This window comes from Chiloscyllium punctatum, chromosome 6 (assembly GCF_047496795.1).
Source record: "Chiloscyllium punctatum isolate Juve2018m chromosome 6, sChiPun1.3, whole genome shotgun sequence".
Taxonomy (NCBI): domain Eukaryota; kingdom Metazoa; phylum Chordata; class Chondrichthyes; order Orectolobiformes; family Hemiscylliidae; genus Chiloscyllium; species Chiloscyllium punctatum.
Window position 1 is genome coordinate 4,695,353 of NC_092744.1, and position 20,566 is coordinate 4,715,918.

The window sequence follows — 20,566 nt, forward strand, 5'->3', positions numbered from 1 at the left end:
CCAGCACCACATTTTTAAACAACAGAAAGAAACCAGCAGATACTGGAATCCAAAGTAGACAGGCAGGAGCCTGGAAGAACACAGGAAGCAAGGGAGCATCAGGTGGTGAAGTCAACGTTTTGGGTGTAAACTTCTTCAGGATCCACTGTGATCCCTCAGAGGTGCACTCAGTGAGTCCCTTTCTCACTGCCACAACGCCGTGAGTCCTGAAGAAGGGTTACACCCACAATTGTTGCATTCTTCCAGCCCCTGCCTGTCTATTTCAGACAATTCCAGCAGAATTCCACCACCAAACAAATCTTCCCCTTGCTCCCAGTCTACACTTCACAGCGATCATTCCCTTCAGGAGACCGTAGTCCATTCCACAACCACCAACACCACCCCTGCCCCTGCCCCTGCCCCTGCCCCCGCCCCCCCACCTTTCCATGGAACTACAGACGGTGCAACACCTACTCCTTCGCCTCCTCCCTGCTCACTATCCAAGGGTCTAAAACAGTCTTTTCAGGTGAAGCAGCATTCAACCTGTACCTCCTCCAATCTTGTGAATTGTATTCGCTACACCCAACATGGTCCACAACCAAACGCATACTAGGTGACCTCTTTGCAGAAGATTTCCAGTCTGTGTGCAAGCAGGACCTGACTTTCCAATAGCTTAGGCGAAAGTGAGGAGTGCAGATGCTGGAGATTAGAGTCAAGATGAGAGTGGTGCTGGAAAAGCACAGCAGGTCAGGCAGCATCCAAGGAGCAGGAAAAAAAAATCGACGTTTCGGGCAGGAGCCCTTCATCAGGAATCCAATAGCTGGTCAATTTAACACAACATCTTGCTTGCTAGCTCACACGTCTGTCATCAGCATGCTGCCGTGTTCCAGTAAATCACAACACAAACTGGAGGAACAACATCTCAGCTTACACCTCATTTTACAGCCTTCTGGACTTAATATTGAGTTCAACACTTTAAGCTGTGAACCATTTCTTTCCTTTCTTTTAGCTTGTTATCATGTCTTCCCCTTCCCCATTCCACCTACTTTCCTTTCAATTCTGGTAGGAGACACACCATTGTTCTGCCATTCTCACATTCCAATCACTAACATCTTTTCTCCACCACCACCACTTCCCTGACAGCATAACTGCTATCCCCCCACAATTCAATTCAGCTCTGATGAAGAGTCATCTAAACTTGAAACATTAGTTTGCTCTCTCTCTATGGATGCTACCTGACCCACTGTGATCTCCAGCATTTGTTGTCTTCAGTACAGATTCCAGCATCTGCAGCAATTTGTTCCTACCATCATCTTTAATGGTTTGAGCACCTCTGCTGACCACAGCCTCTGCAACAAGAGATTAGCCAAAACCCTGTGAGCACAATTGTCCTGTCTGGTTTTGTAGCTTTCATTTTGCAACACCCGAGTCCTTCAATCTGCTTGGGTGATGTGGCTATTGAGGTTAAGTAGTTGCTAGTCTTTAAAAAGGTGAGAGTGAGGCTTGTGTTGGCATGAAATGTCAAAGTGTCAAATATGAGTCCAGATTAATAAAGATTGTTGGCAGGTGATATTGCAGTGGCAAAATGAAACTCAGCGGGTCTTACAGCATCTGGGAGAGAGAAACAGCGTTAATGTTTCTGGTCTGGTATGACTATTCTTCAGAACTGAGGAGGAGTCATACTGGACTTGAAATGTAAATTTGGTTTCTCTCTCTATGCATATATGCTGCCAGACCAGCTGAAAACCAAGCATTTTCTGTGGAGGCTTGTTTCAGATTTCCAGCATCTGAATCCCTGTGCCTTTTTTGGCAGCCTATTATCCACCAGCCAGATGCATCACTAGTTTACCAGAAAGCCAGAACGGGTTTTGGGCATAGACAAGGTCCAGGTGTGAACGCTACTCAGGTTTCAAGTTGCTGCAGTTTGGACTGTTCAGAATCAACATTTGAGTCTAAGTTTAGCTCAGAATTCTTTATCTTCATTCTAACAATTCAGTCTCTGTGTCCAGAACTGGATACAGTCTCAAGGTACATTATGAAGGTACATCCAGAATTGTGCAGGTTAGGGTGGATTAGCCATACTAAATTGCCCATAGCGTTCAGGGATGTGTAGGTTAGATGCATTAGTCAGGGTAAATATAGTATAGGGGAATGGGTCTGGGTGGGTTACTCTTCGGAGGGTTGGTGTGGACTTGTTGGACCGAAAGGCCTGTTTGCACACTGTAGGGATTCTATAACTAAATCACTTGTGATCCACTTTGAGCACAAATTCCTCTCTTTGTGATTTCTAATCAACCTGTTCAGATGCGTTATGGCACACCTCTAGAGCAGGTAGGATTTAACACCAGACTTTTGGCCCAGAGGAAGTGATACTACCACCACACCACAAGAGCCTCGGTTTCTTGTATGCTACAGTTTTGAGTCTAGCTTCAATAATTGCTATTATTCCACTCTTGTGCGCATACAATATTGAACCAGAATTGGTTGAAAAAAAGTATGCAAAATATGCAGGACAATAGTGGCAATGTGCAAAATTGCAAGGTAAATTGCATCTTAACCTTACTCACCTTAGAAAGTGAAGTTTAGCAAAAGTACAAATGCTGTTTTAACATGTTAATTGTTATGATTGCTAGACAAACTTCACCTGGTGCAAAAATTTGATCCAATTGTAGTGTGGAGATTCATTCCTTCAAACAAGAACTGAATCAGAAAGATTAAAAACTGCCAAAACCACATACTCCTATGTCTCTTAATCCAAATGTTCTTCCTCCTTCTCTACCTGGATTTGACATTCAATTTATCTGTTTATTTCTCAATTCTTTAATCTCATTGGTAAAGGAGATTGAATATTGGTACCATGATTCAGAGATCCCTGTAGCCGTCATCAGATTGCTCGCACCTCTTGCAATTTGCATCTTGCGCAGCAAATTTAGTTCGAACTGATGGACGCTGGAAAAGTAGGAAAACTCAAATGAATGTACATCACACGGAAACATCCTTCTCAGTTGTGTAACCAAAGAAATCCCAATCAACTATGCTGCTTTCAAAAGCAAAGAGGGGCTACAGCTCATCTCCAAACAAGCCAACGCACAACTGAGTGATTACTTCGGTAAATATGGGAAACATTGTATGAAAAAGCTCAAACCTCAATAGTAATTTTAATTTCAAACCCTGGCAGCTTGCTTTGCAAGCTTCCTGACACAATATCTCAAGTAAAATCTATTAACACCTGAAAATGGAGCTAAACTAACCACACTGGATTTTGAAGGAATATTTAAGATACTGTTGTTGAGTTTGAATAAAGGATTTGGACATAAACCATGTGACTGACTGCTCCATGAAGTTCAGTAGCAAAAGTACTAAAAGAAGATTGCCCACAGTTATCTGTAACAGCAAATAGTGATCTTCACAATTAATAAAACTGTTTGTACTTTTCATGTAATTTTAAAAAATTCATTCACAGGATGATGGCATCACTGGCTAGGCCAGCATTTATTGCCCAACCCTAATTACCCAGAGGGCAATTAAGAGTCAACCATATTGCTGTGGGTCTGGAGTCACATGTAGGCCAGATGGCAGTTTCCTTCCCCAGAGATCACTAGGTAAGTAGATGGGCTTTTTTCTGACAATCGACAATGTATCATTAGACTCTTTAATGCCAGATTTTTATTGAATTCAAATTCCATCAATGCTGTAGCAAGATTCAAACTCAGTTCCCCAGAGCATTACTTGATCCCTGGATTAACAGACTAGTGATAATATCACTTGGCAATCATCTCCCCCTAACTGAGTACTCAAACACAGCATGTGCAAGGAGCAATCTTAAACTGCTCAAAACTTCCTCAAAATCAACATCAGGAATTCCAAAAAAAGTGCATAATCATTCCTTAATTCTTAAAATGAAAAAGGAAAGCCATCTGTTTCTCATTGGTCACCTTGGTTATGTCCACTGCACTGAAAGGACTCGCCATGTGAATTTGCTGTAATCAACATTATTCAACTAACAAAGACAGAAATTGCTGGAAAATTTCAGCAAGTCTGGTGCATCTGTGGAAAGAAATCAAAGTTAGTATTTCGGGTTCAGTGACCCTTTCTCAGAACCCCATCATTCAACTAACTTTATTTCCACATCCCTAGCAAAATCAGAGGACAGCAAAGAGGCAGCTGTACCTACACACCTAAATTATTGTGCTTTGCAGTCTGTGATACTGGCTCTGCTGAGTTTATGATATTTTGCTGAATTTAAAAAGGTTAACTTTTGACCAATGACTAATCAGTGTTATCAGTGAGGGTAACAGAGGAACAAAAAGTGGAACAATAATCCAAAAGTAGTGATAAAACCAGGACAATGGCAAGATAGCTAGACATGTGGTCAAAGAAAGAGAGTACTTCAAAATAAAACAAATATCAAATCTGGTGAAGAATCTCATAGATCAATGAGTAATGTCAGAACAAGTGGATCACTTTGAATTATTTGAAAAGTCATGAATTCACTTGTCTTGTGAATAACAGCTCCACATGGATGTTCATTTTGTTTATAGATATTTTTGCTGGTCTACCCCAAGCCCCACTTTTCCTATAGGCCCCATTATTCTATTAAGTGATTTTCTATTCAACAAGGTTTCACTGGAACACAACTACGGTGTTACAGGTGAACTACCTGCACGTCCTTAAAATACAGTAGTGAAGGATCACATCTCCCACAGCTGTGATTAAGCTTCAAAAAAGTTCTTAATTGGCTGTAAAATAGGTTTGGTAATCTTTCAGTCTTGTAAAGGAGCTATAAAAATGGAACTTCTACCTTTAGTGTCTCCTGCAATAGGAAAGCAACTTAAAATGTCTTTACAGTAATACACTGAAATAATTTAAAAACAATTAATGCAAAATTGGTGGAATCAAAATTGTAGCTTCTACCAAAAAACTGAACTCACAAGTAGGACATACAATTACTCAACATATGCAATCAGGACTATTGAGAAGAATTTGTAAGTGTATTCATAAAATTGAATATTGAGCCTAAGGAAGGTGACAAGTTTTTTGTTTAAACACTTCACAGTTGTAGTCTTTGTTCACATGTTTCAGAGATGAGTAATCATCAAAATCAGAGATCTAGCAATTCTAGGTTGTGCGAAGTGGCCTTGATGGTACAGTACACAAGAATAATGTTTGTAATACCTACCTTTTGATGCCTGTGAAATATTCTATACAGACACTTCGATCAATTTATTACCCAAAAATGTGTTTACCCTGAGACTGTTACTTTGTGAGTCAAAAGAAAAATACTGCGGATGTAAAATTTAGTTTTGTTTAAACACTTGCATGTTAAGGAAATGACTCGCACAACGTACTTTTCCCCAAATTAGGCTAACTACCTGAAAAATCACATATTACCCGCGCTGGTGAAAATGGTACTGCTGTTGGATTCAGTTCACAGAGTTCTGTCAACAGGGAAATTCAGGGTTTTCTTTGATACAAAGATGGATTCTTGCACATCTTCCTTCTATCACCGCGGGTTGCAGGTCTCAGCAGGCTGGTTGATTCTTTGCACAGAATTGTCACCAAATGTTTGTTCTTATCCCTTTCTGAGCCCTTCTGGAATATTCTCTGGCTTCAGCCAAAATGGGGTGACTGGGCAGGGGCCACAGCACCCAATGAGGTTAGGCCAAGTCATCCCAGGTGCACATATCACCTTCTCTGTGGTCAATACAAGGTGCCAAGGAGTCTGAAGCTAGGGAATATGCAAACAGAATGTCTTTTCCTTTTGTTCTGTCAGTTTACCTCTTGACAGGTTTTGGGTCATAACGGCTTCTATTGTGAAGGTTGAGCACCTCTGTTCAATATGCACAACAGGTCTGGACTGATCCCTGTTGACTTTTGACCTGTAGCAAACTTGGTCTCTTTGCATTTCATCAAGCCTTGCTTGCAGTGTCTTTAATTGAGAGTGTCCAGTTTTATGTTGAGGTGACTTGCTTTAGCCATTGCCCACACTATCATCTGATACTGTAATTGTATAAAGAGTTTGTCGATTCAGTTGTAGAGTCAAGAAAAAAATCTAGATTATTCATCACCCTAACCTCCTTTCTGTGCTTCTGATTTTCAAGAAGAAAACAAGGTTTGCTACTCCTCTCCAATTCTACAGTTCAGTAGAACTGGTTTATAACTGGATTTTGGATTAGTGGTGCTGGAAGAGTACAGCAGTTCAGGCAGCATCTGAGGAGCAGCAAAATCGACGTTTCAGGCAAAAGTCCTTCATCAGGAATCTCCTCGGATGCTGCCTGAACTGCTGTGCTCTTCCAGCACCACTAATCCAAAATCTGATTTCCAGCATCTGCAGTCATTGTTTTTATCTGGTTTATAACTGGTTCAATCCAGTATCATCATTTGCATAGCAATTGATAATATTTTCCCTTTATAATGTATGGTGTATGATTGGAAGGATAAATGAAAGTGGGATATTACAAGCATTAGATTTCTCCAAGTTCTCCTCTCTGATGCTTCATGCTAGACAATAGACACCATGGAATGTGGGCTTTATGAGTGGCCTAGAGTACCCAATTTAAAGAGTAAAATGTATATATAAAAAAAAGGTTAGGTCAGAGTTGGAACACTGTATTCAGTTTTGGACACCCAACATCAAAAAGAGGACATTAAATTTATGGGGGAAGAGAGAGTACTGAGAGATTCCAAATAAACTAGAGAATCTGAGATACTAGAATAGAAAATAATGCAAATGGAGTTTAAAATTAAGGAGTCTTTTGAGAAAGTAATTAGCAAAAGTCTAGTTTGATTTGTCAGAAATTTGGTAGCTAGAGTAATTTAAGTTGACTGTGGGAAGAATGAAGAGAAAGGTACAGCCATTTCTTAAAAACACACATCATACCTGTGCTAACAACAGCAGTGGAAGCAGAATCTGCAATAGGTTTTTACTTAAAGAGAAAGCTGATTTCTCTTTTTATGATAAAGAAATATGGGAAATTATTAACATGATGAGAGTGAGGTGATACTTCCTTCTCGGGTCAACATGAGTAGGATGGGCAGAATGATCTTGATGGTAAAAACATTATGATTTCATGGAGGAGTTTGGATACAGCACCTGGATGAATGGTGTATGAGGGAGAAAGCAGGAACAGTCTATTGAGATGGATGATCATGATGGATAGTAGAACCAGATGTTGGGACTGAACGGCCTCCTCCTGTCTTCTATGTTTTGATGATAACCTGAATTACATTCTCTGAAGGCAGAAACTGAAACAATCATCTGCAGCATCGGCTGGAGGATGTATTATTTCTGGGAAGTTTCTGGGCTTGCACTGAGCATATGGGGCCAAACTTGCTCAGCAGTTTATAATCTCTAATTGTGAGACATGCATACAGATGCAAATTGCTCTATCACTCAGTATGCCAAAGTACACTCACAATCACGTATTGTCATATGGACACATCTTTGTAATTACGTTCACTTCAGAACTGTCAATGTTCTGTAAGAATGGAATACAACAGCTATTTAATGAAGCAGCTGCTATAATTAAATATGAAAATTAGGATCAGACAACTGAAATCTCTGACACTCATGGATTATGTACACTCACTATTTCCATAATCATAATCTTCTAATTTGCTAAATTGATCATTTACATCCCCTACATTGCAAAACGCAATTTATAATTTCCCAATACTTCTGAACTATATGATCAAGAGTCCAGTCAAAACAAAATCCACCTCAAGAAGTGGCCAACACTTCCAGGGAATACTGAAGTTTCCATGGGTAAATCACATTTCAAAGCATTAGCCTTCTATATGTTGAATTAACCACGTCACTTCCAAAAATGGTTTGCCTATTTGTACATTTTTTGTTGCGATGTTACATTTTACTTGTATAAAATTAAACATTTTTTAACAAAAAGTTAGGTATGATTCAATTGCTTGAATTCCACGCTTGAAATCCTGTCCATTATAGCTGTGATTGCCTCTGGGTGGAGCTATATAATCTGCTGCAGTCCACACTTTTATGACTGTACAGTCAGACTCATACAGCATGGAAACAGGCCCTTCGGTCCAATTCATCCAAGCGGATCAGGTTTCCTAAACTGAACTAGTCCCACTTGCCTGCATTTGGCCCTTATCCCTCTAAATCTTTACTATTCATACACCTGTCCAAATATCTTTTAAATGTTGTAATTATACCCACCTCTACCACTTCCTCTGGCAGCTTGTTCCACATATGCACCGCCTTCTGTGTGAGAAAGTGGCCTGTCAGGTGCCTATTAAATCCTTCCCCCTCACCTTAAACATATACCCCTCTAGTTTTGGACTCCCCTAACCCTACCTTAGTCTGATCACAGTAGTTTAGGCCTAGCTAACCTCATAGCAGATATGCCAGATGGTGAGGGAATTGCATTACTGGTTAGGGAGCAAATCACAGCTGTGCTGAGAGGACACCCTGAAGGGATCTTGCAACAAGGCATTATGGGTAGAGCTCAGGAATAGGAAGGGTGCAGTCACAATGCTGGGATCTTCTACAGACTTCCCAGCTGCCAGCAGGAGACAGAAGAAGAGATATGTAGTCAGACTGTGGAAAGGTATGAAAGTTAGGGGGTTTGACAAAGGGTCAGTTAGACTCGAAACGTCAGCTCTTTTCTCTCCTTACAAATGCTGCCAGACTTGCTGAGATTTTCCAGCATTTTCTCTTTTTTGGTGAAAGTTAGGGGGTTGTTGTGGGTGGTTTTAACTTCTCCCATATTGACTGGAACTCCCTTAGTGTGAGGGTTTGGATGGGGAGCAATTTGTTAGTCTGTACGAATTGGACAGGTTACAGGACTTGGACTGATGTCCTCGAGTGAATGTTTGTGAGAGCAGATGGGGAGGGGGATGGGAGCCTATGTAAGGAGTCAGAGGGAGGGAGGGAGCAAGGACAAAACAAAAAAAGGTAGAGAAAAAGGGAAGAAAAGTGATTGGCAGAGAAACTGAAGATAAAATTCAAACAGAGCTATTGATAAAAATATTGGGAGAATGACAAAATGTTAAAAAGACAAGCTTGAAGGCTTTGTGCCTTAATGCACGGCAAATTTGCAATAAAGTAGATGAACTAATTGCACAAATAGATGTAAACGTGTACAATATAATTGGGATTACGGAGACATGGCTGCAAGGTGTCCAGGGATGGAAACAGAATGTCACAGGGTATTCAGTATTTAAGGAGGACAGGCAAAAAGGAAAAGGTAGTGGAGTGGCATTGCTGGTTAACAAAAAGAGGAAAGTAACACAATAGTGAGAAAGGATATTAGGTTTGACAATGTGGAGTCCGTATAGATAGTGTTGAGAAATACAAAGGGACAAAAAACATTGGAGGGAGTCCAGAACTAGAGAACATAGGTTTCATGTGAGAGGGGAAAGATATAAAAGAGACCTAAGGGGCAACTTTTTCATGTAGAGGGTGGTGCATGTATGGAATGAGCTGCCAGAAGAAGTGGTGGAAGCTGTTACAATTACAGCATATAAAAGGCATCTGGATGGGTATATAAATAGGAAGGGTTGAGAAGGACATGAGCCAAATGCTGGCAAATGGGATGAGATTAAATTCAGATATCTGGTCGGCATGGACAATTTGGACCAAAGGGTCTGTCTCCATGCTGTACATCTCTATAACTCTAAGACTAGATAGGTAGTTATGGGTGCCAATGGCATATTACTACCCAAAGTTAAAACCACCCCTACTATCTTTTTGTCTGCTACATTTTGGCAAAAAGAACCTGGTCACAAACAATGGAGCTAGAATTAAAAATTGGTAAAAACTTAGAATCAAATTTGACTAACTGAATGATCATTTATGGAGTAGCAAATTTACCTAAAAAATGGAAAAAGGATTAAATATATTTCTAACTATAGTAACAAGAAAGTAACTGTTGTAGTGACGTACTTAATTGAGAAAGTAAATTTGTTCCTTCTTCAGTACAAAGTCCCATTTGCCAGCATTTGGTCCATATCCCTCTAAATATTTCTTATTCATGTACCCATCCAAATGGCTTTTAAATGCTGTAATTGTACCAACCTTCACCACTTCCTCTGACTGTGCAATCCATACACACCAACCTCTGCGAGAAAACGTTGCCCTCTTAAATCATTCCCCTCTTACCCTAAAATTGTGCCTTCTAGTTTTGGACTCCCCCACCCCTGGGAAAAGACCTTGGCTGTTTACCCTCTCCATGCCCCTCATTATGTTACAAACCTCTGTAAGGTCACCCCTCAGCCCCTGACATGTCAGGGGAAACAGCCCCAGCCCATTGAGCTTTTTCCTATAGCTCAGAATCTCCTACCCTGAAATCATCTTTGTAAATCTTTTCTGCACCCTTTCATGTTTAACATTTATCCTATATCAGGCAGATCAGCATTGAACAAAGTATTCCAAAAGTGGCCTAACCAATGTCTCTGTACAGCCGCAACATAACATCGCACCTTCATACTCAATGCACTGACCAATAAAGGCAAGCTTACCCAACGCCTTCTTTATCACTGTCTACCTGTGACTCCACTTTCAAGGAACTATGAACCTGCACTCCAAGGTCTCTTTGTTCGGCAACACTGCCCAGGATCTTACCATAAAGTGTATAGTTCCTGCTCTGACTTGCCTTTTCAAAATGCAACACCTCACTTATCTAAATTAAACTCCATCTGCCGCTTCTCAGCCCGTCTGATCAAAGTCCTTCTGAGGTATATTCTGAGATCACCTTCTTCACTATATATTACACTTCCAATTTTGGTGTCATCTGCAAACTTACTTACCAATCCTCCTATATTCACATCCGAATCTTGTTAGACTTAACACTGAAGTTCCTGAAAACATTGAGTTAATTGTGTTTTAGCTGTCTATTTTTTCCTTTTAAAAATACTACAGATTGAATACACCTCCTCATTCCTATTATACGCAAAATGATCTAAATAAAAAACCCGCAAGAAATCCAAGGTCTTGTAAAGCCCAGAAACATTCTTGATCCTTATCAACATTTCATACTACTACAGGGTTACTCTGTAACTGAAAGATCTTTTTTGAAAGAAAAAACTGCTACAGAAATTATTGAATTATCAAACGCCCCTGTTCCATTCTATATTAAAATTGCATTTATATTTAATGCAGCAAATAGTTGTTTTGTGAAAATTTGAACTCCCAGGGTCTTTCCTCTCCAGCCTAACCTGTTGAGTTCCTCAACTTCAGCCGTATGCTGGGGTTAAGAACTGTTTTTGTTCAGCGTTTTCTGCACACACGTTGCTACAGAAGAACTGGGATCTAAAATTCTCCTGTGGACCACCCCTCACTGACAGTTTCAGAATAAAATAGATCACCATGATCCCCCTCAACTAAAATCTGTGCGGTGGGAGAAATTACTAGAGTGAGAGAGAAGTTACCTCTTTGTACAGAAAAAATAAAGTCAGTGTTCTATTTATGTAAATCTTTGAAGTCAATGACAACAACAGTTCCCACTAGCGCTGAGTCATATAGTGTCAACCAAGATTCATACCTGACTACTGTGGAAGAGGAGACAATTACCCACACAAAAGGAACAAATGTCTTTTCAGACAGAAGAATAGCGAGTCTGTGCACACATTCAAACCACGTGAGGTTGACTATAAACTATTAGTTCACATGTGGTCTAAATGCTACTGAAACAAGTGCTGAATTCTGCTGTAACTGCAAATGCTCTGCTCAGCACAACATTGCAACATATGCTATGCATGACCTGATTCCACAGTACTAGCTGCAGAACTATCAATTCAGCTTTTCCAGTGTCCAAATACTGCTTAAATATTATTGGGCTTTGGAAGCTAAGGTTTTGATGCAATCTGCTCATCAACTCATTTGATTAGCATCACCTATTACCTCTCTTACCCACCAGCTCGCCTCTGAACAAATTCTCAAAATGTTATAGGTAAGTTTATTGTTTTTGACCAGCATATTTATACCCTGAAGTAACGAGCAAGCAACATGGATTTTTTAAAAAAATCTAATTTAGGATCTACAAATTAAGTAGGTCACTCAGCTACTACAATCAAAACATAGCATAGATACAGAAAAGGAAAAATTTAGATTAGAACGTCTTTCATTTGAAGGGTGATTCTCTTGCAACAACCCTGTTTATTGTCATGTTAGAACTGTAAAAGTAAATATTTTGCCAGTTATCTGTCAGCAACGTTATTATGCCACCCATCTGAAGGTCTGCAGCCATTTCGTAATCTTTGAAGTCTTACTTAGAAAAACCATATCATTCTTTGAAGATACTTCTAGGAATTAGTACAACCGCTGTTGATTTAACACTTAAAGGAAAAGCTATTTTGGAAGCTAAATTTAAAGAATGTTACTTGATTTGGTCAGTGGACAAGTTCAATAATTCCTATTTCTTACAGCATATCAGAAGACTGTGAACACTCAACCACAACAGAAAACAGCCATTTTGAAACCAACTGCAGAAATACAGAATATATATAAACTACTTGTAAAATGGCTGCTGCTAGGAATTCAAAATGAATCACTCTATACTACGGATGTCCTCAAAAGTGAAATAGGGTGATTTTTATTTCAGTACGTGCACTGAACAGCATTAGAGAAGCTTTACAATCTAAATTATCCGGTATTATGAAGCACCGTTTAATTTTCACTTTTAACAAACCTGTTCAAGAGCTCAAGTATTTTCAGCACTGATCAGCATTGAATGGTATTTACCGCCCTGCATTCTATTGCATTTGCAAACAGTTAGCACTTTATTTGGATTGTATCCAGAAGGATAGTCTAGACAGATCAGAATGCAAATTGTACTAGATACCATAACACAAATTGTACGGTTAAAAGTGAAAAATTAATTTAAAAACAAAATTGAGGGGTTTGGTCTTTCTGTTCACTTCACAATGTATAAATGCATTTAATACTACACAATCCCAAAATTCAAATTCGCCCTAAATGGGCATCGCCTGCTATTGTCTTGATCTCCTAACACATTCAAATTTTAATGCAAAATTATAGTCATACACCAAATTTTCTGTTGCAATGCCAAGTCAACTGTGAGCGCAAAGATGAATGTCGGTAACTGAATAAAGTCAAACCTTAAAATAAAAGGTAGATGAAGGAAGAATCCCAGGATGCCAATGCTAGTTTGAGCTGTTCATGCTGACGGAATGTGGTTGTCAAAGAAACATGTCGTTATGCAGTAGTTATTGGGAAGCATGTTGTATTCTCAGCAGTGACTAATAGCCAAGCAATTGATTTCATAAACTGTTCATGCTCCAGGTATGTAGGTTGGAAATCAGATAGAAAACAGGTTTCATTGACGATAATTTAGCGCATCTATTTTTAGTATGACTTCCACCTCTTCACCTCGTATTTATTGTTGGAGAACAGCAGGCTGGTTAGAATCAAATGAACAATAAGATATGGAATGACACAATTAATATGTGCACTCACAGTTTCGATTATGAATTTACTGTCAAATACAGCACCTTAGTCTTTTCAGAGCCATTGAAAACTAAAAGAGAGTGAATGGCAGCGCCTCACAGATGCGCTCATGTTTTAGAAATACATGTCCTGTAAAGCATTTTATTCTGATAAGTCAACATTTTACACAAAAATGGAAAATAGTTTTCTCAAAGGTACTTTTCCTCTTTTTTTTCCTCCAAGATTCACTGCAGATTTTTCTTTTTAAAAGAAAATGACACTTCAAAAGGTTTCTGATGAAAATGCTGCATACCAAAATGCTAAAGGTCATTAAACAACAGCATACTCAGTATTATGCATAACCTTACCTTCTGCCGTTGTTACAATTAAATGTAATAACCCCTCCCCACCCCTATTTCCAGTGCTTATGTACATCAACATAGGATGAATGAGTAAAATAGAATAACTGTGAATTCTGATGAGTAATTCAATAAACGTCCTTAGCTGAAAACACAGCGAAAATATTTTTTCTTTATAAAAAGCAAGCTGTACGTAAATATCAACTAGGAGAAACATTATGCGCCAGGCATGCTAAAATCTATTTGTGAGGAGAAGAAAAAAGAAAGCATCAAACGTAATACAATATTTTTACAAATTTCAAACAAGAAATATTTTTTAAAAGATACTGGACAACTGCCGTAATTACCTTTCCAAATAAAAATATCAAAACTCTCCAGTGCAGGAAGCTGTTGTTGCACTTGTGCTTCTCGCAGAAATGGTGTTCCTGAAAATTCAGATCGTCACCAAGACTGTTCTGTAAAAATAGCCCGTCTGCAAACCTGTGTAAGCTGTTGCGCGAAAACCATTCTCCCAGGGCTCAGAGGCTGACTACTGCAAAGGCCGCCTGTCACACTAGGTGAGAATCAACCCATGATATCACTGCCAAAAAGACGAGTCAGAAACATACAAGCAGTGGTACACAATGTGCACTACTGCTAAAAATAGACTGGTTACATCTGCTATTTGCATCATAAACCTGGATCTACAAATTCAATTCTACAAACTCTGGTAAACACCAACAGAAACGACATTTGGTCGGAGAGTTGTCCAGCAGTACCGACTGGCATTACAAATGGGAAAAAATTTTTTTTAAAAACAAACAAAATCTCATTGCAAACAGAGTCACTAAGGGACATGGACCGTATTTGAGTAATCTATTATTTTGAGCTATATTAAGCAATTTTTTTAAAATTAAAAAGCTTTTTTACTTTATGTTGTAATACAGTCCAAACTATACTCACTGGTGCTGTCAAGGCAACGTACTGCATGGTATTTACATACTCACATTTCAAACACAAGGACATCAGACACAGTAATCAATACATGGCACGTTCGGAAAAGAAGCAGTATTAAACCTGTCTGCCATTTTTGGTTTGCAGTAGTAAGCTTAGTCTTGTTGTATACTGCACCATAGCTAGGGAAGGGGGAGGGGCAGCTCACCTTAAATTCAGTAGCTGTCAACTACATGGTGCTGATTCAGATGGATAGGAGGCAACAGTAAAATGCTGTTGTCATGCACTGATGATGCAAGATGAGCCCCGATCACCAAATTAAAAATAAAAGGCAGTGCAACCAAATTCTGCTGTGATGGGAGAACATGCACACCACACGGTTAAAGCTGGCTGCTTCCTGTCCAGTCAGTCTGCTTTACAGCTCAGTTCGAAAAGCCCAGTTGTAGTTCATCGCAAATGCAGTGCAAAAATAAAAAAGGATGGCAGGAGCATCACCATTAGGTGGAAGTATTTGACAGAAACAGGCAATCCTTGGTCACATTCACCAAATGCAATTTAATACAGATCTTGTATCTTTTGCTGAATTCTGAAGTAAATGTTTGAGCATTGAGATTCTCCCTGAAAAGCAAAAATCTTAAAAATCTTCAGTCCCTCAAATTCTCTGCTGCGATGCTGTATTAATCGGTCTATTTCTGCACCAACAACCACACAGGCAGATCTCTTGTCACATGAGCAGTCATTGGTGTTTACAGAACATATTTAATATGGAAACAGAAGCATTGCAAATTTTTGCAGGGTTGCACGGCCTCACAACACCCGGGTGCATTGTGAAATTCTACTTCCTTTAGATTATTTTTAAATGATTAGTTTTTTAAAAAAAACAAAAAGCAAAGACAATCAAATATAAAGCGCAGATTTTATTTGACATTACGGTTGCTTTACTCCTGGTCTGGAGCATGAAAATAATTACTATATGAAAAATGGTAAAATTTTGTGGCCTAAGTAGCTATTGAGAGAGTTTAGCAACATACATCGGAGGGGGGGTGGTGGTGGGGAAAGAGAGGCTTCTCAAAAAAAATGTTTCCCACCCAGTTCTCAATTGCCATGTTATTATAGCTGTAATCTTCTTTAGGTTACCTTCATTAATGCCCTAATAGCAGTGATGCAACTGAGCATTTAATTAACTATATGTTGTCAAAAAGGAAAAATACACATATCAAAAACATTGGCTGATATTACGTTGAAAAGGCTGACATTTCCTCAAAACCGGTCAATTGAAAATCAGTTTCAGTGTCCAAATCCCCTTTGTGGGCAACTCAGTTTCCCTTTCAAGAGTGGCTAATCACTACTTGTATCTGCTTTGAGTAACCTCCCTCCTTTACATTTCACATTGGCACATTTGTTTTTATAAACAAAGCAGCACAGAACTCCACCCAGTGATATGTATTTAATGTTGTTTCATTTTGCTTCAATAATTATTCCTGAACTCTAGAAGTGCAAGGTGAGAATCGATGTTGCAAGAATTGATGTCAACAGTCCCGTGTAAGGGGAAATCCTGGATACCAGCTTGGTTTTCCTGAACACGTCACCAAACCCAAAACGTGACTTTAGTTTAGATACTACCTACCCCCCGAAACAACAGATTAGCATTGCATCATTTCCATTTGCCAGAAGCAAAGTCTTATTGGCTGATAGTCAGTTGATGGTAATTTCTGTAATACAACAATGACCAAAAACAGCTTAAACATTCAAATGCAGAGCTCAGTAATCATTAGGCTTAGACGCACAGTGGTCTTTAGGATTAATGTAAAACCACTTTCCCAGTGAAGTATCCATAGTGTTAGAAGGCAGCCTGCCTCAAAGTGTTTGCAATAAAAAGGAATGCAGTAACCATTACTGCTTGATTCGCAATGTTATTTTCCTTTCAAAGACTTTTTGTACAAAATGTTGATGGTTTTCACAGTGAAAAGGGACAAAGACAAATCCACAGACACAGCAGGAAAGTTACTCAGAGCGGTGGCCCAGATATGGGGAAAGTATCTTGATGGTTCTACTGCAATATCAACTTATGGCATCCTGTTACTGGAGACGCCTGACTTGTCCTTCTACTTTTATGCTACATGCTACATGCCACATGTAAACCAGTCTTTTTAAAATATTATTTGCCATCTTACGTGGAGGCCGAAAGTGCAAATGTTCAGGTAGACTTTGGCCAAACCCAGGGCGCTAACATTCATAGACATACTTGGAGAGCTTACACCCCTAGTTCTCGAAACCACAGCTTTACATTTAGGAGCACATGAATGAGAACCATTCATCTATAATGTAAAACTAGTTTGAGAGGAAAGTAAAGCATAAACTGATTTATGGCCCTCAATCCCTGGTTAGAGCTAACCCAGATCAGAAACATTCCTTTTATAATCCCTCTCACTTAAGTTTACTCAGATCTCAAAACACTTATTTTCAAGTTAGATAGCTAAATAAATCTTTGGTAAATATTCCCTTCTTCCAAATAGCTTGCCTTTATAAAAAAAAAGCGTTCGCTAGGCCATAAAGTATCCCAGATATAATAAAAAAAAAGGTCTGGGACATGATTTTCGAAAACATGCTCCCAATTTAAAGAGTCTCTAGAGAGGTAATTTATGCAATTACATATGGAAGGCTACATGAAACGATTGGTGAAGGTGAGGACTGCAGATGCTGGAGATTAGAGTCAAGTGTGTGGTGCTGGAAAAGCACAGTAGGTCAGGCAGCATCTGAAGAGCAAGAAATTGACGTTTCGGGCAAAGGTCCTTCATCAGGAATGAGGCTGGGAATCTTGGGGGTGGAGAGATAAATGGGAGGGGAGTGGGGCTGGGGGAGCCCAGGGAAGGTAGCTGAGAGTGCGATAGGCGGCAGAGGTGGGGATAAAGGCGATAGGTCGGAGAGAAGGGTGGTGCAGGAAGATGGACAGGTAGGACAGGTCATGAGGATGGTGCTGAGCTGGAAGGTTGGAACTGGGGTAAGGTGGGGGGAGGGGGAATAAGGAAACTGGTGAAATCCACATTGATGCGCTGGGGTTGAAGTGTTCTGAGGTGGAAGATGAGGTGTTCTTCCTCCAGGCATCTGGTGGTAATAGAGTGGCAATGAAAGTGATTGGTCAACTTTTACAATTTTATTGTTAAACAGAAATTAACATGTAATACAGAGTGATTGGTATACTGTACTGTAGTAATACAGAGTGATTGGTATATTGTACTGTAATACAGAGTGATTGGTATACAGTACTGTAGTAATACAGAGTGATTGGTATACTGTACTGTAGTAATACAGAGCGATTGGTATACTGTACTGTAGTAATACAGAGCGATTGGTATACTGTACTGTAATACAGAGTGATTGGTATACTGTACTGTAGTAATACAGAGTGATTGGTATACTGTACTGTAATACAGAGTGATTGGTATACTGTACTGTAGTAATACAGAGTGATTGGTATACTGTACTGTAGTACAAAAGACCAAAGAAACTATTTTACTTCCCAATGTCGAATGTTTTATCATTCACTGTAATTCGAAATTATTCCATGGTTGAGAATGCCTCATCATGAAGTCTCATTGTAAAGTCAAAGTGTTTGTAGTTTTTATAGTGATGCTATAACTTGGGTTACTTATTTTCATTGTGTTTTATCCTAAAACGTTTTTGGAAAAAAGTTCAGTAACCTCTTCTTTCTCTTTTGGGTCACTTTAGGATCACATAACATCTGTCTCTTATTCGATGATGTTCCATTTCATAATTGATCATTTGTACTTGAATTGATAATCTTCCACCCTGTACCAACTTGAGCAGAGTTTGGCATGTTTTAGGCTTGAAGGCTTCTTAATCTTTTAAAAAATGAATTCACAAGGATTATCGATACCAGTCTGTTCCACATACAATTTAATTAATGGTGTATGAATAATATCCAGGTATCTTCTTGACCTTTTCAGCTTAAAAAGGTAACTTAAAAAAAAATTCCAATGAAGCAAAAATTTCTCTTTAACTAGAAAAGGAATCAGAGTTATCAATCCATGGTTTTTAAAAGGGGAATCCATGGACTCTTGCACTTAATCTTTTACCCATAAAAAGGAAAGCTTGAAAGAGAGCTCAACGAATGGAAGAAAGGAAACCAGTTGTTCGAGTCATAAAACCATTCAGATTCCATCAAATAGGAGAGAGAAGCCAAATGGATGGCTAAGAGTTTGCCCAAATCCCTTAAGTGCATTATGGAAAACAATCAGAATCCATTGGAACAGATCAATATTCCCTCTGGACAATGTGGCCACACAACTGTTTAGAAACTCCTTGCAGACTGATCAGTGTGCACATAGACTTCCAATTCTGAAAGCTGCAGCTGTGCACAGGCCTCAGAGATCCACACAGCAGCAAGAAGAATTAGAGGGAACCTAGGAGCAGATGTGCAACAGTCTGTGAAAAGCACCAGCAAGACTGCAGAAAGTTCAGAGTCAGGGTTTAACTTTGAAATACAAGCAGAAACAGAAATGAAACTCACAGATGCCCTTTGTTCATTGCTGCAGTCCAAATAAGAGAGACTGAAGATGTAGCATTACGATTCAGTTGTCGGGCCAAGGGAAAATAACCTTTGTGGAAATTTGTTTCTCTTCCCACTAACTATAGCAGGTTTTATCATTCACTGTAATTCTAAATTATTCCATGGTTGAGAATGCCTCATCATGAAGTCAAAGTGTTTGTAGTTTTTATAGTAATGCTATAATTTGGGTTTATTGGTTACTTATTTTCATTGTGTTTTATCCATCACCCTAACCTCCTTACTGTACTTCTGAATCTCTAAAAGAAATCTAGATTTGCCACTGCTTTCCAATTCTACAGGACAGCACAGCTGATTTATAATTTTCAGACATTCAAGAACTGGTTCAATCCAATATTATCAATTGCCATACAGATTTCCCTTTGTGAATACATAGTGTATGATTGGAAGGATAAATGAAAGTGGGATCTATTACAGGCATTAGATTTACCCAAGTTCTCATCTCTTGTGCACCTAGCTGACACTTCATGCCAGACAATACACACCATGGAGTGTGGGCTTTAAAAGTGGAATGGCCTAGAGTACCCAATTTAAAGAGTTGATGTAAGAAAGGTTATGATTTGGAGATGCTGGTTTTGATCTGGGGTGTACAAAGTTAAAAATCACACAACACCAGGTTATTGTCCAACAGGTTTATTTGGAAGCACTCACTTTTGTCAAGGGCTACATGTCAGCTGACGTGCAATAGCATTCCCGAATGAAAAGGTGTCCTGTACAAGGTATCTACCCAGAGAATTCAACCCCGACAACACGAATCCTGTGGGGACTGGAGAGGGGTGACTGGAAAGAATTGAGAGATTTTGAAGTCCCTAGCTTCAGACCAACACATACATGATGAAGTTTGACAGTCATTTCAATCTTGGAATAAGAGAGCATTTCAGATTATTTTACAACTGAGCAGCTTACTCAAGATTCTCTCTGTTCATCCTGTATGGAAAAAGGGGCTAGAAAACAATCACCAACTTGACTGGAAAACCACATCAACCAGGCTTAACCACCTGCAGTCGGAAAATCAAAATGAAATTCAAAAGTCAGAACCTGGCATGAACGAACCTTTATGGATAAAGAGCAGAACAGCTGTCCAAAATGGAGAACTGCCTTTGTTTCCTATGAACTCAATGCATCCCTCCATTAAGATCAACAGAGAATTCTCCAAAGTATTTAACATTTCCCCTACCTAGCAAGCTACCTCTCATCAAAGGCTGACATCAACACAGAGATCCAACATCACATCCAATCTGTGAGCACCATCTTTGGAAACCTCAGGATGACAGCCTTTGACAACCTGAC

At 39.3% G+C, this 20,566-nt stretch overlaps 1 protein-coding gene across 10 annotated transcripts in view; it reads right to left on the bottom strand.

The window, feature by feature from the left end:
• zbtb38 (zinc finger and BTB domain containing 38) overlaps positions 1-20,566 on the bottom strand; it is a 123,707-nt gene that overhangs the window by 41,715 nt on the left and 61,426 nt on the right. Inside the window, exons 1-2 of one of the 10 annotated variants that reach the window (XM_072571923.1) lie at positions 14,897-15,354; positions 2,836-2,928 (exon numbers count right to left, since the gene is read on the bottom strand). The exons of 1 other annotated variant lie outside the window; for it this stretch is intronic. In XM_072571923.1, coding sequence (XP_072428024.1) covers positions 2,836-2,838 — 3 coding nt within the window. In that variant the 5' untranslated portion in view covers positions 2,839-2,928; positions 14,897-15,354. Of the gene's footprint in view, positions 1-2,623; positions 2,659-2,835; positions 2,929-3,914; positions 4,029-14,102; positions 14,514-14,741; positions 14,836-14,896; positions 15,355-20,566 lie in introns of those variants that run through there. 8 more of the 10 variants (XM_072571926.1, XM_072571924.1, XM_072571925.1 and 5 more) reach the window with 8 other exon arrangements.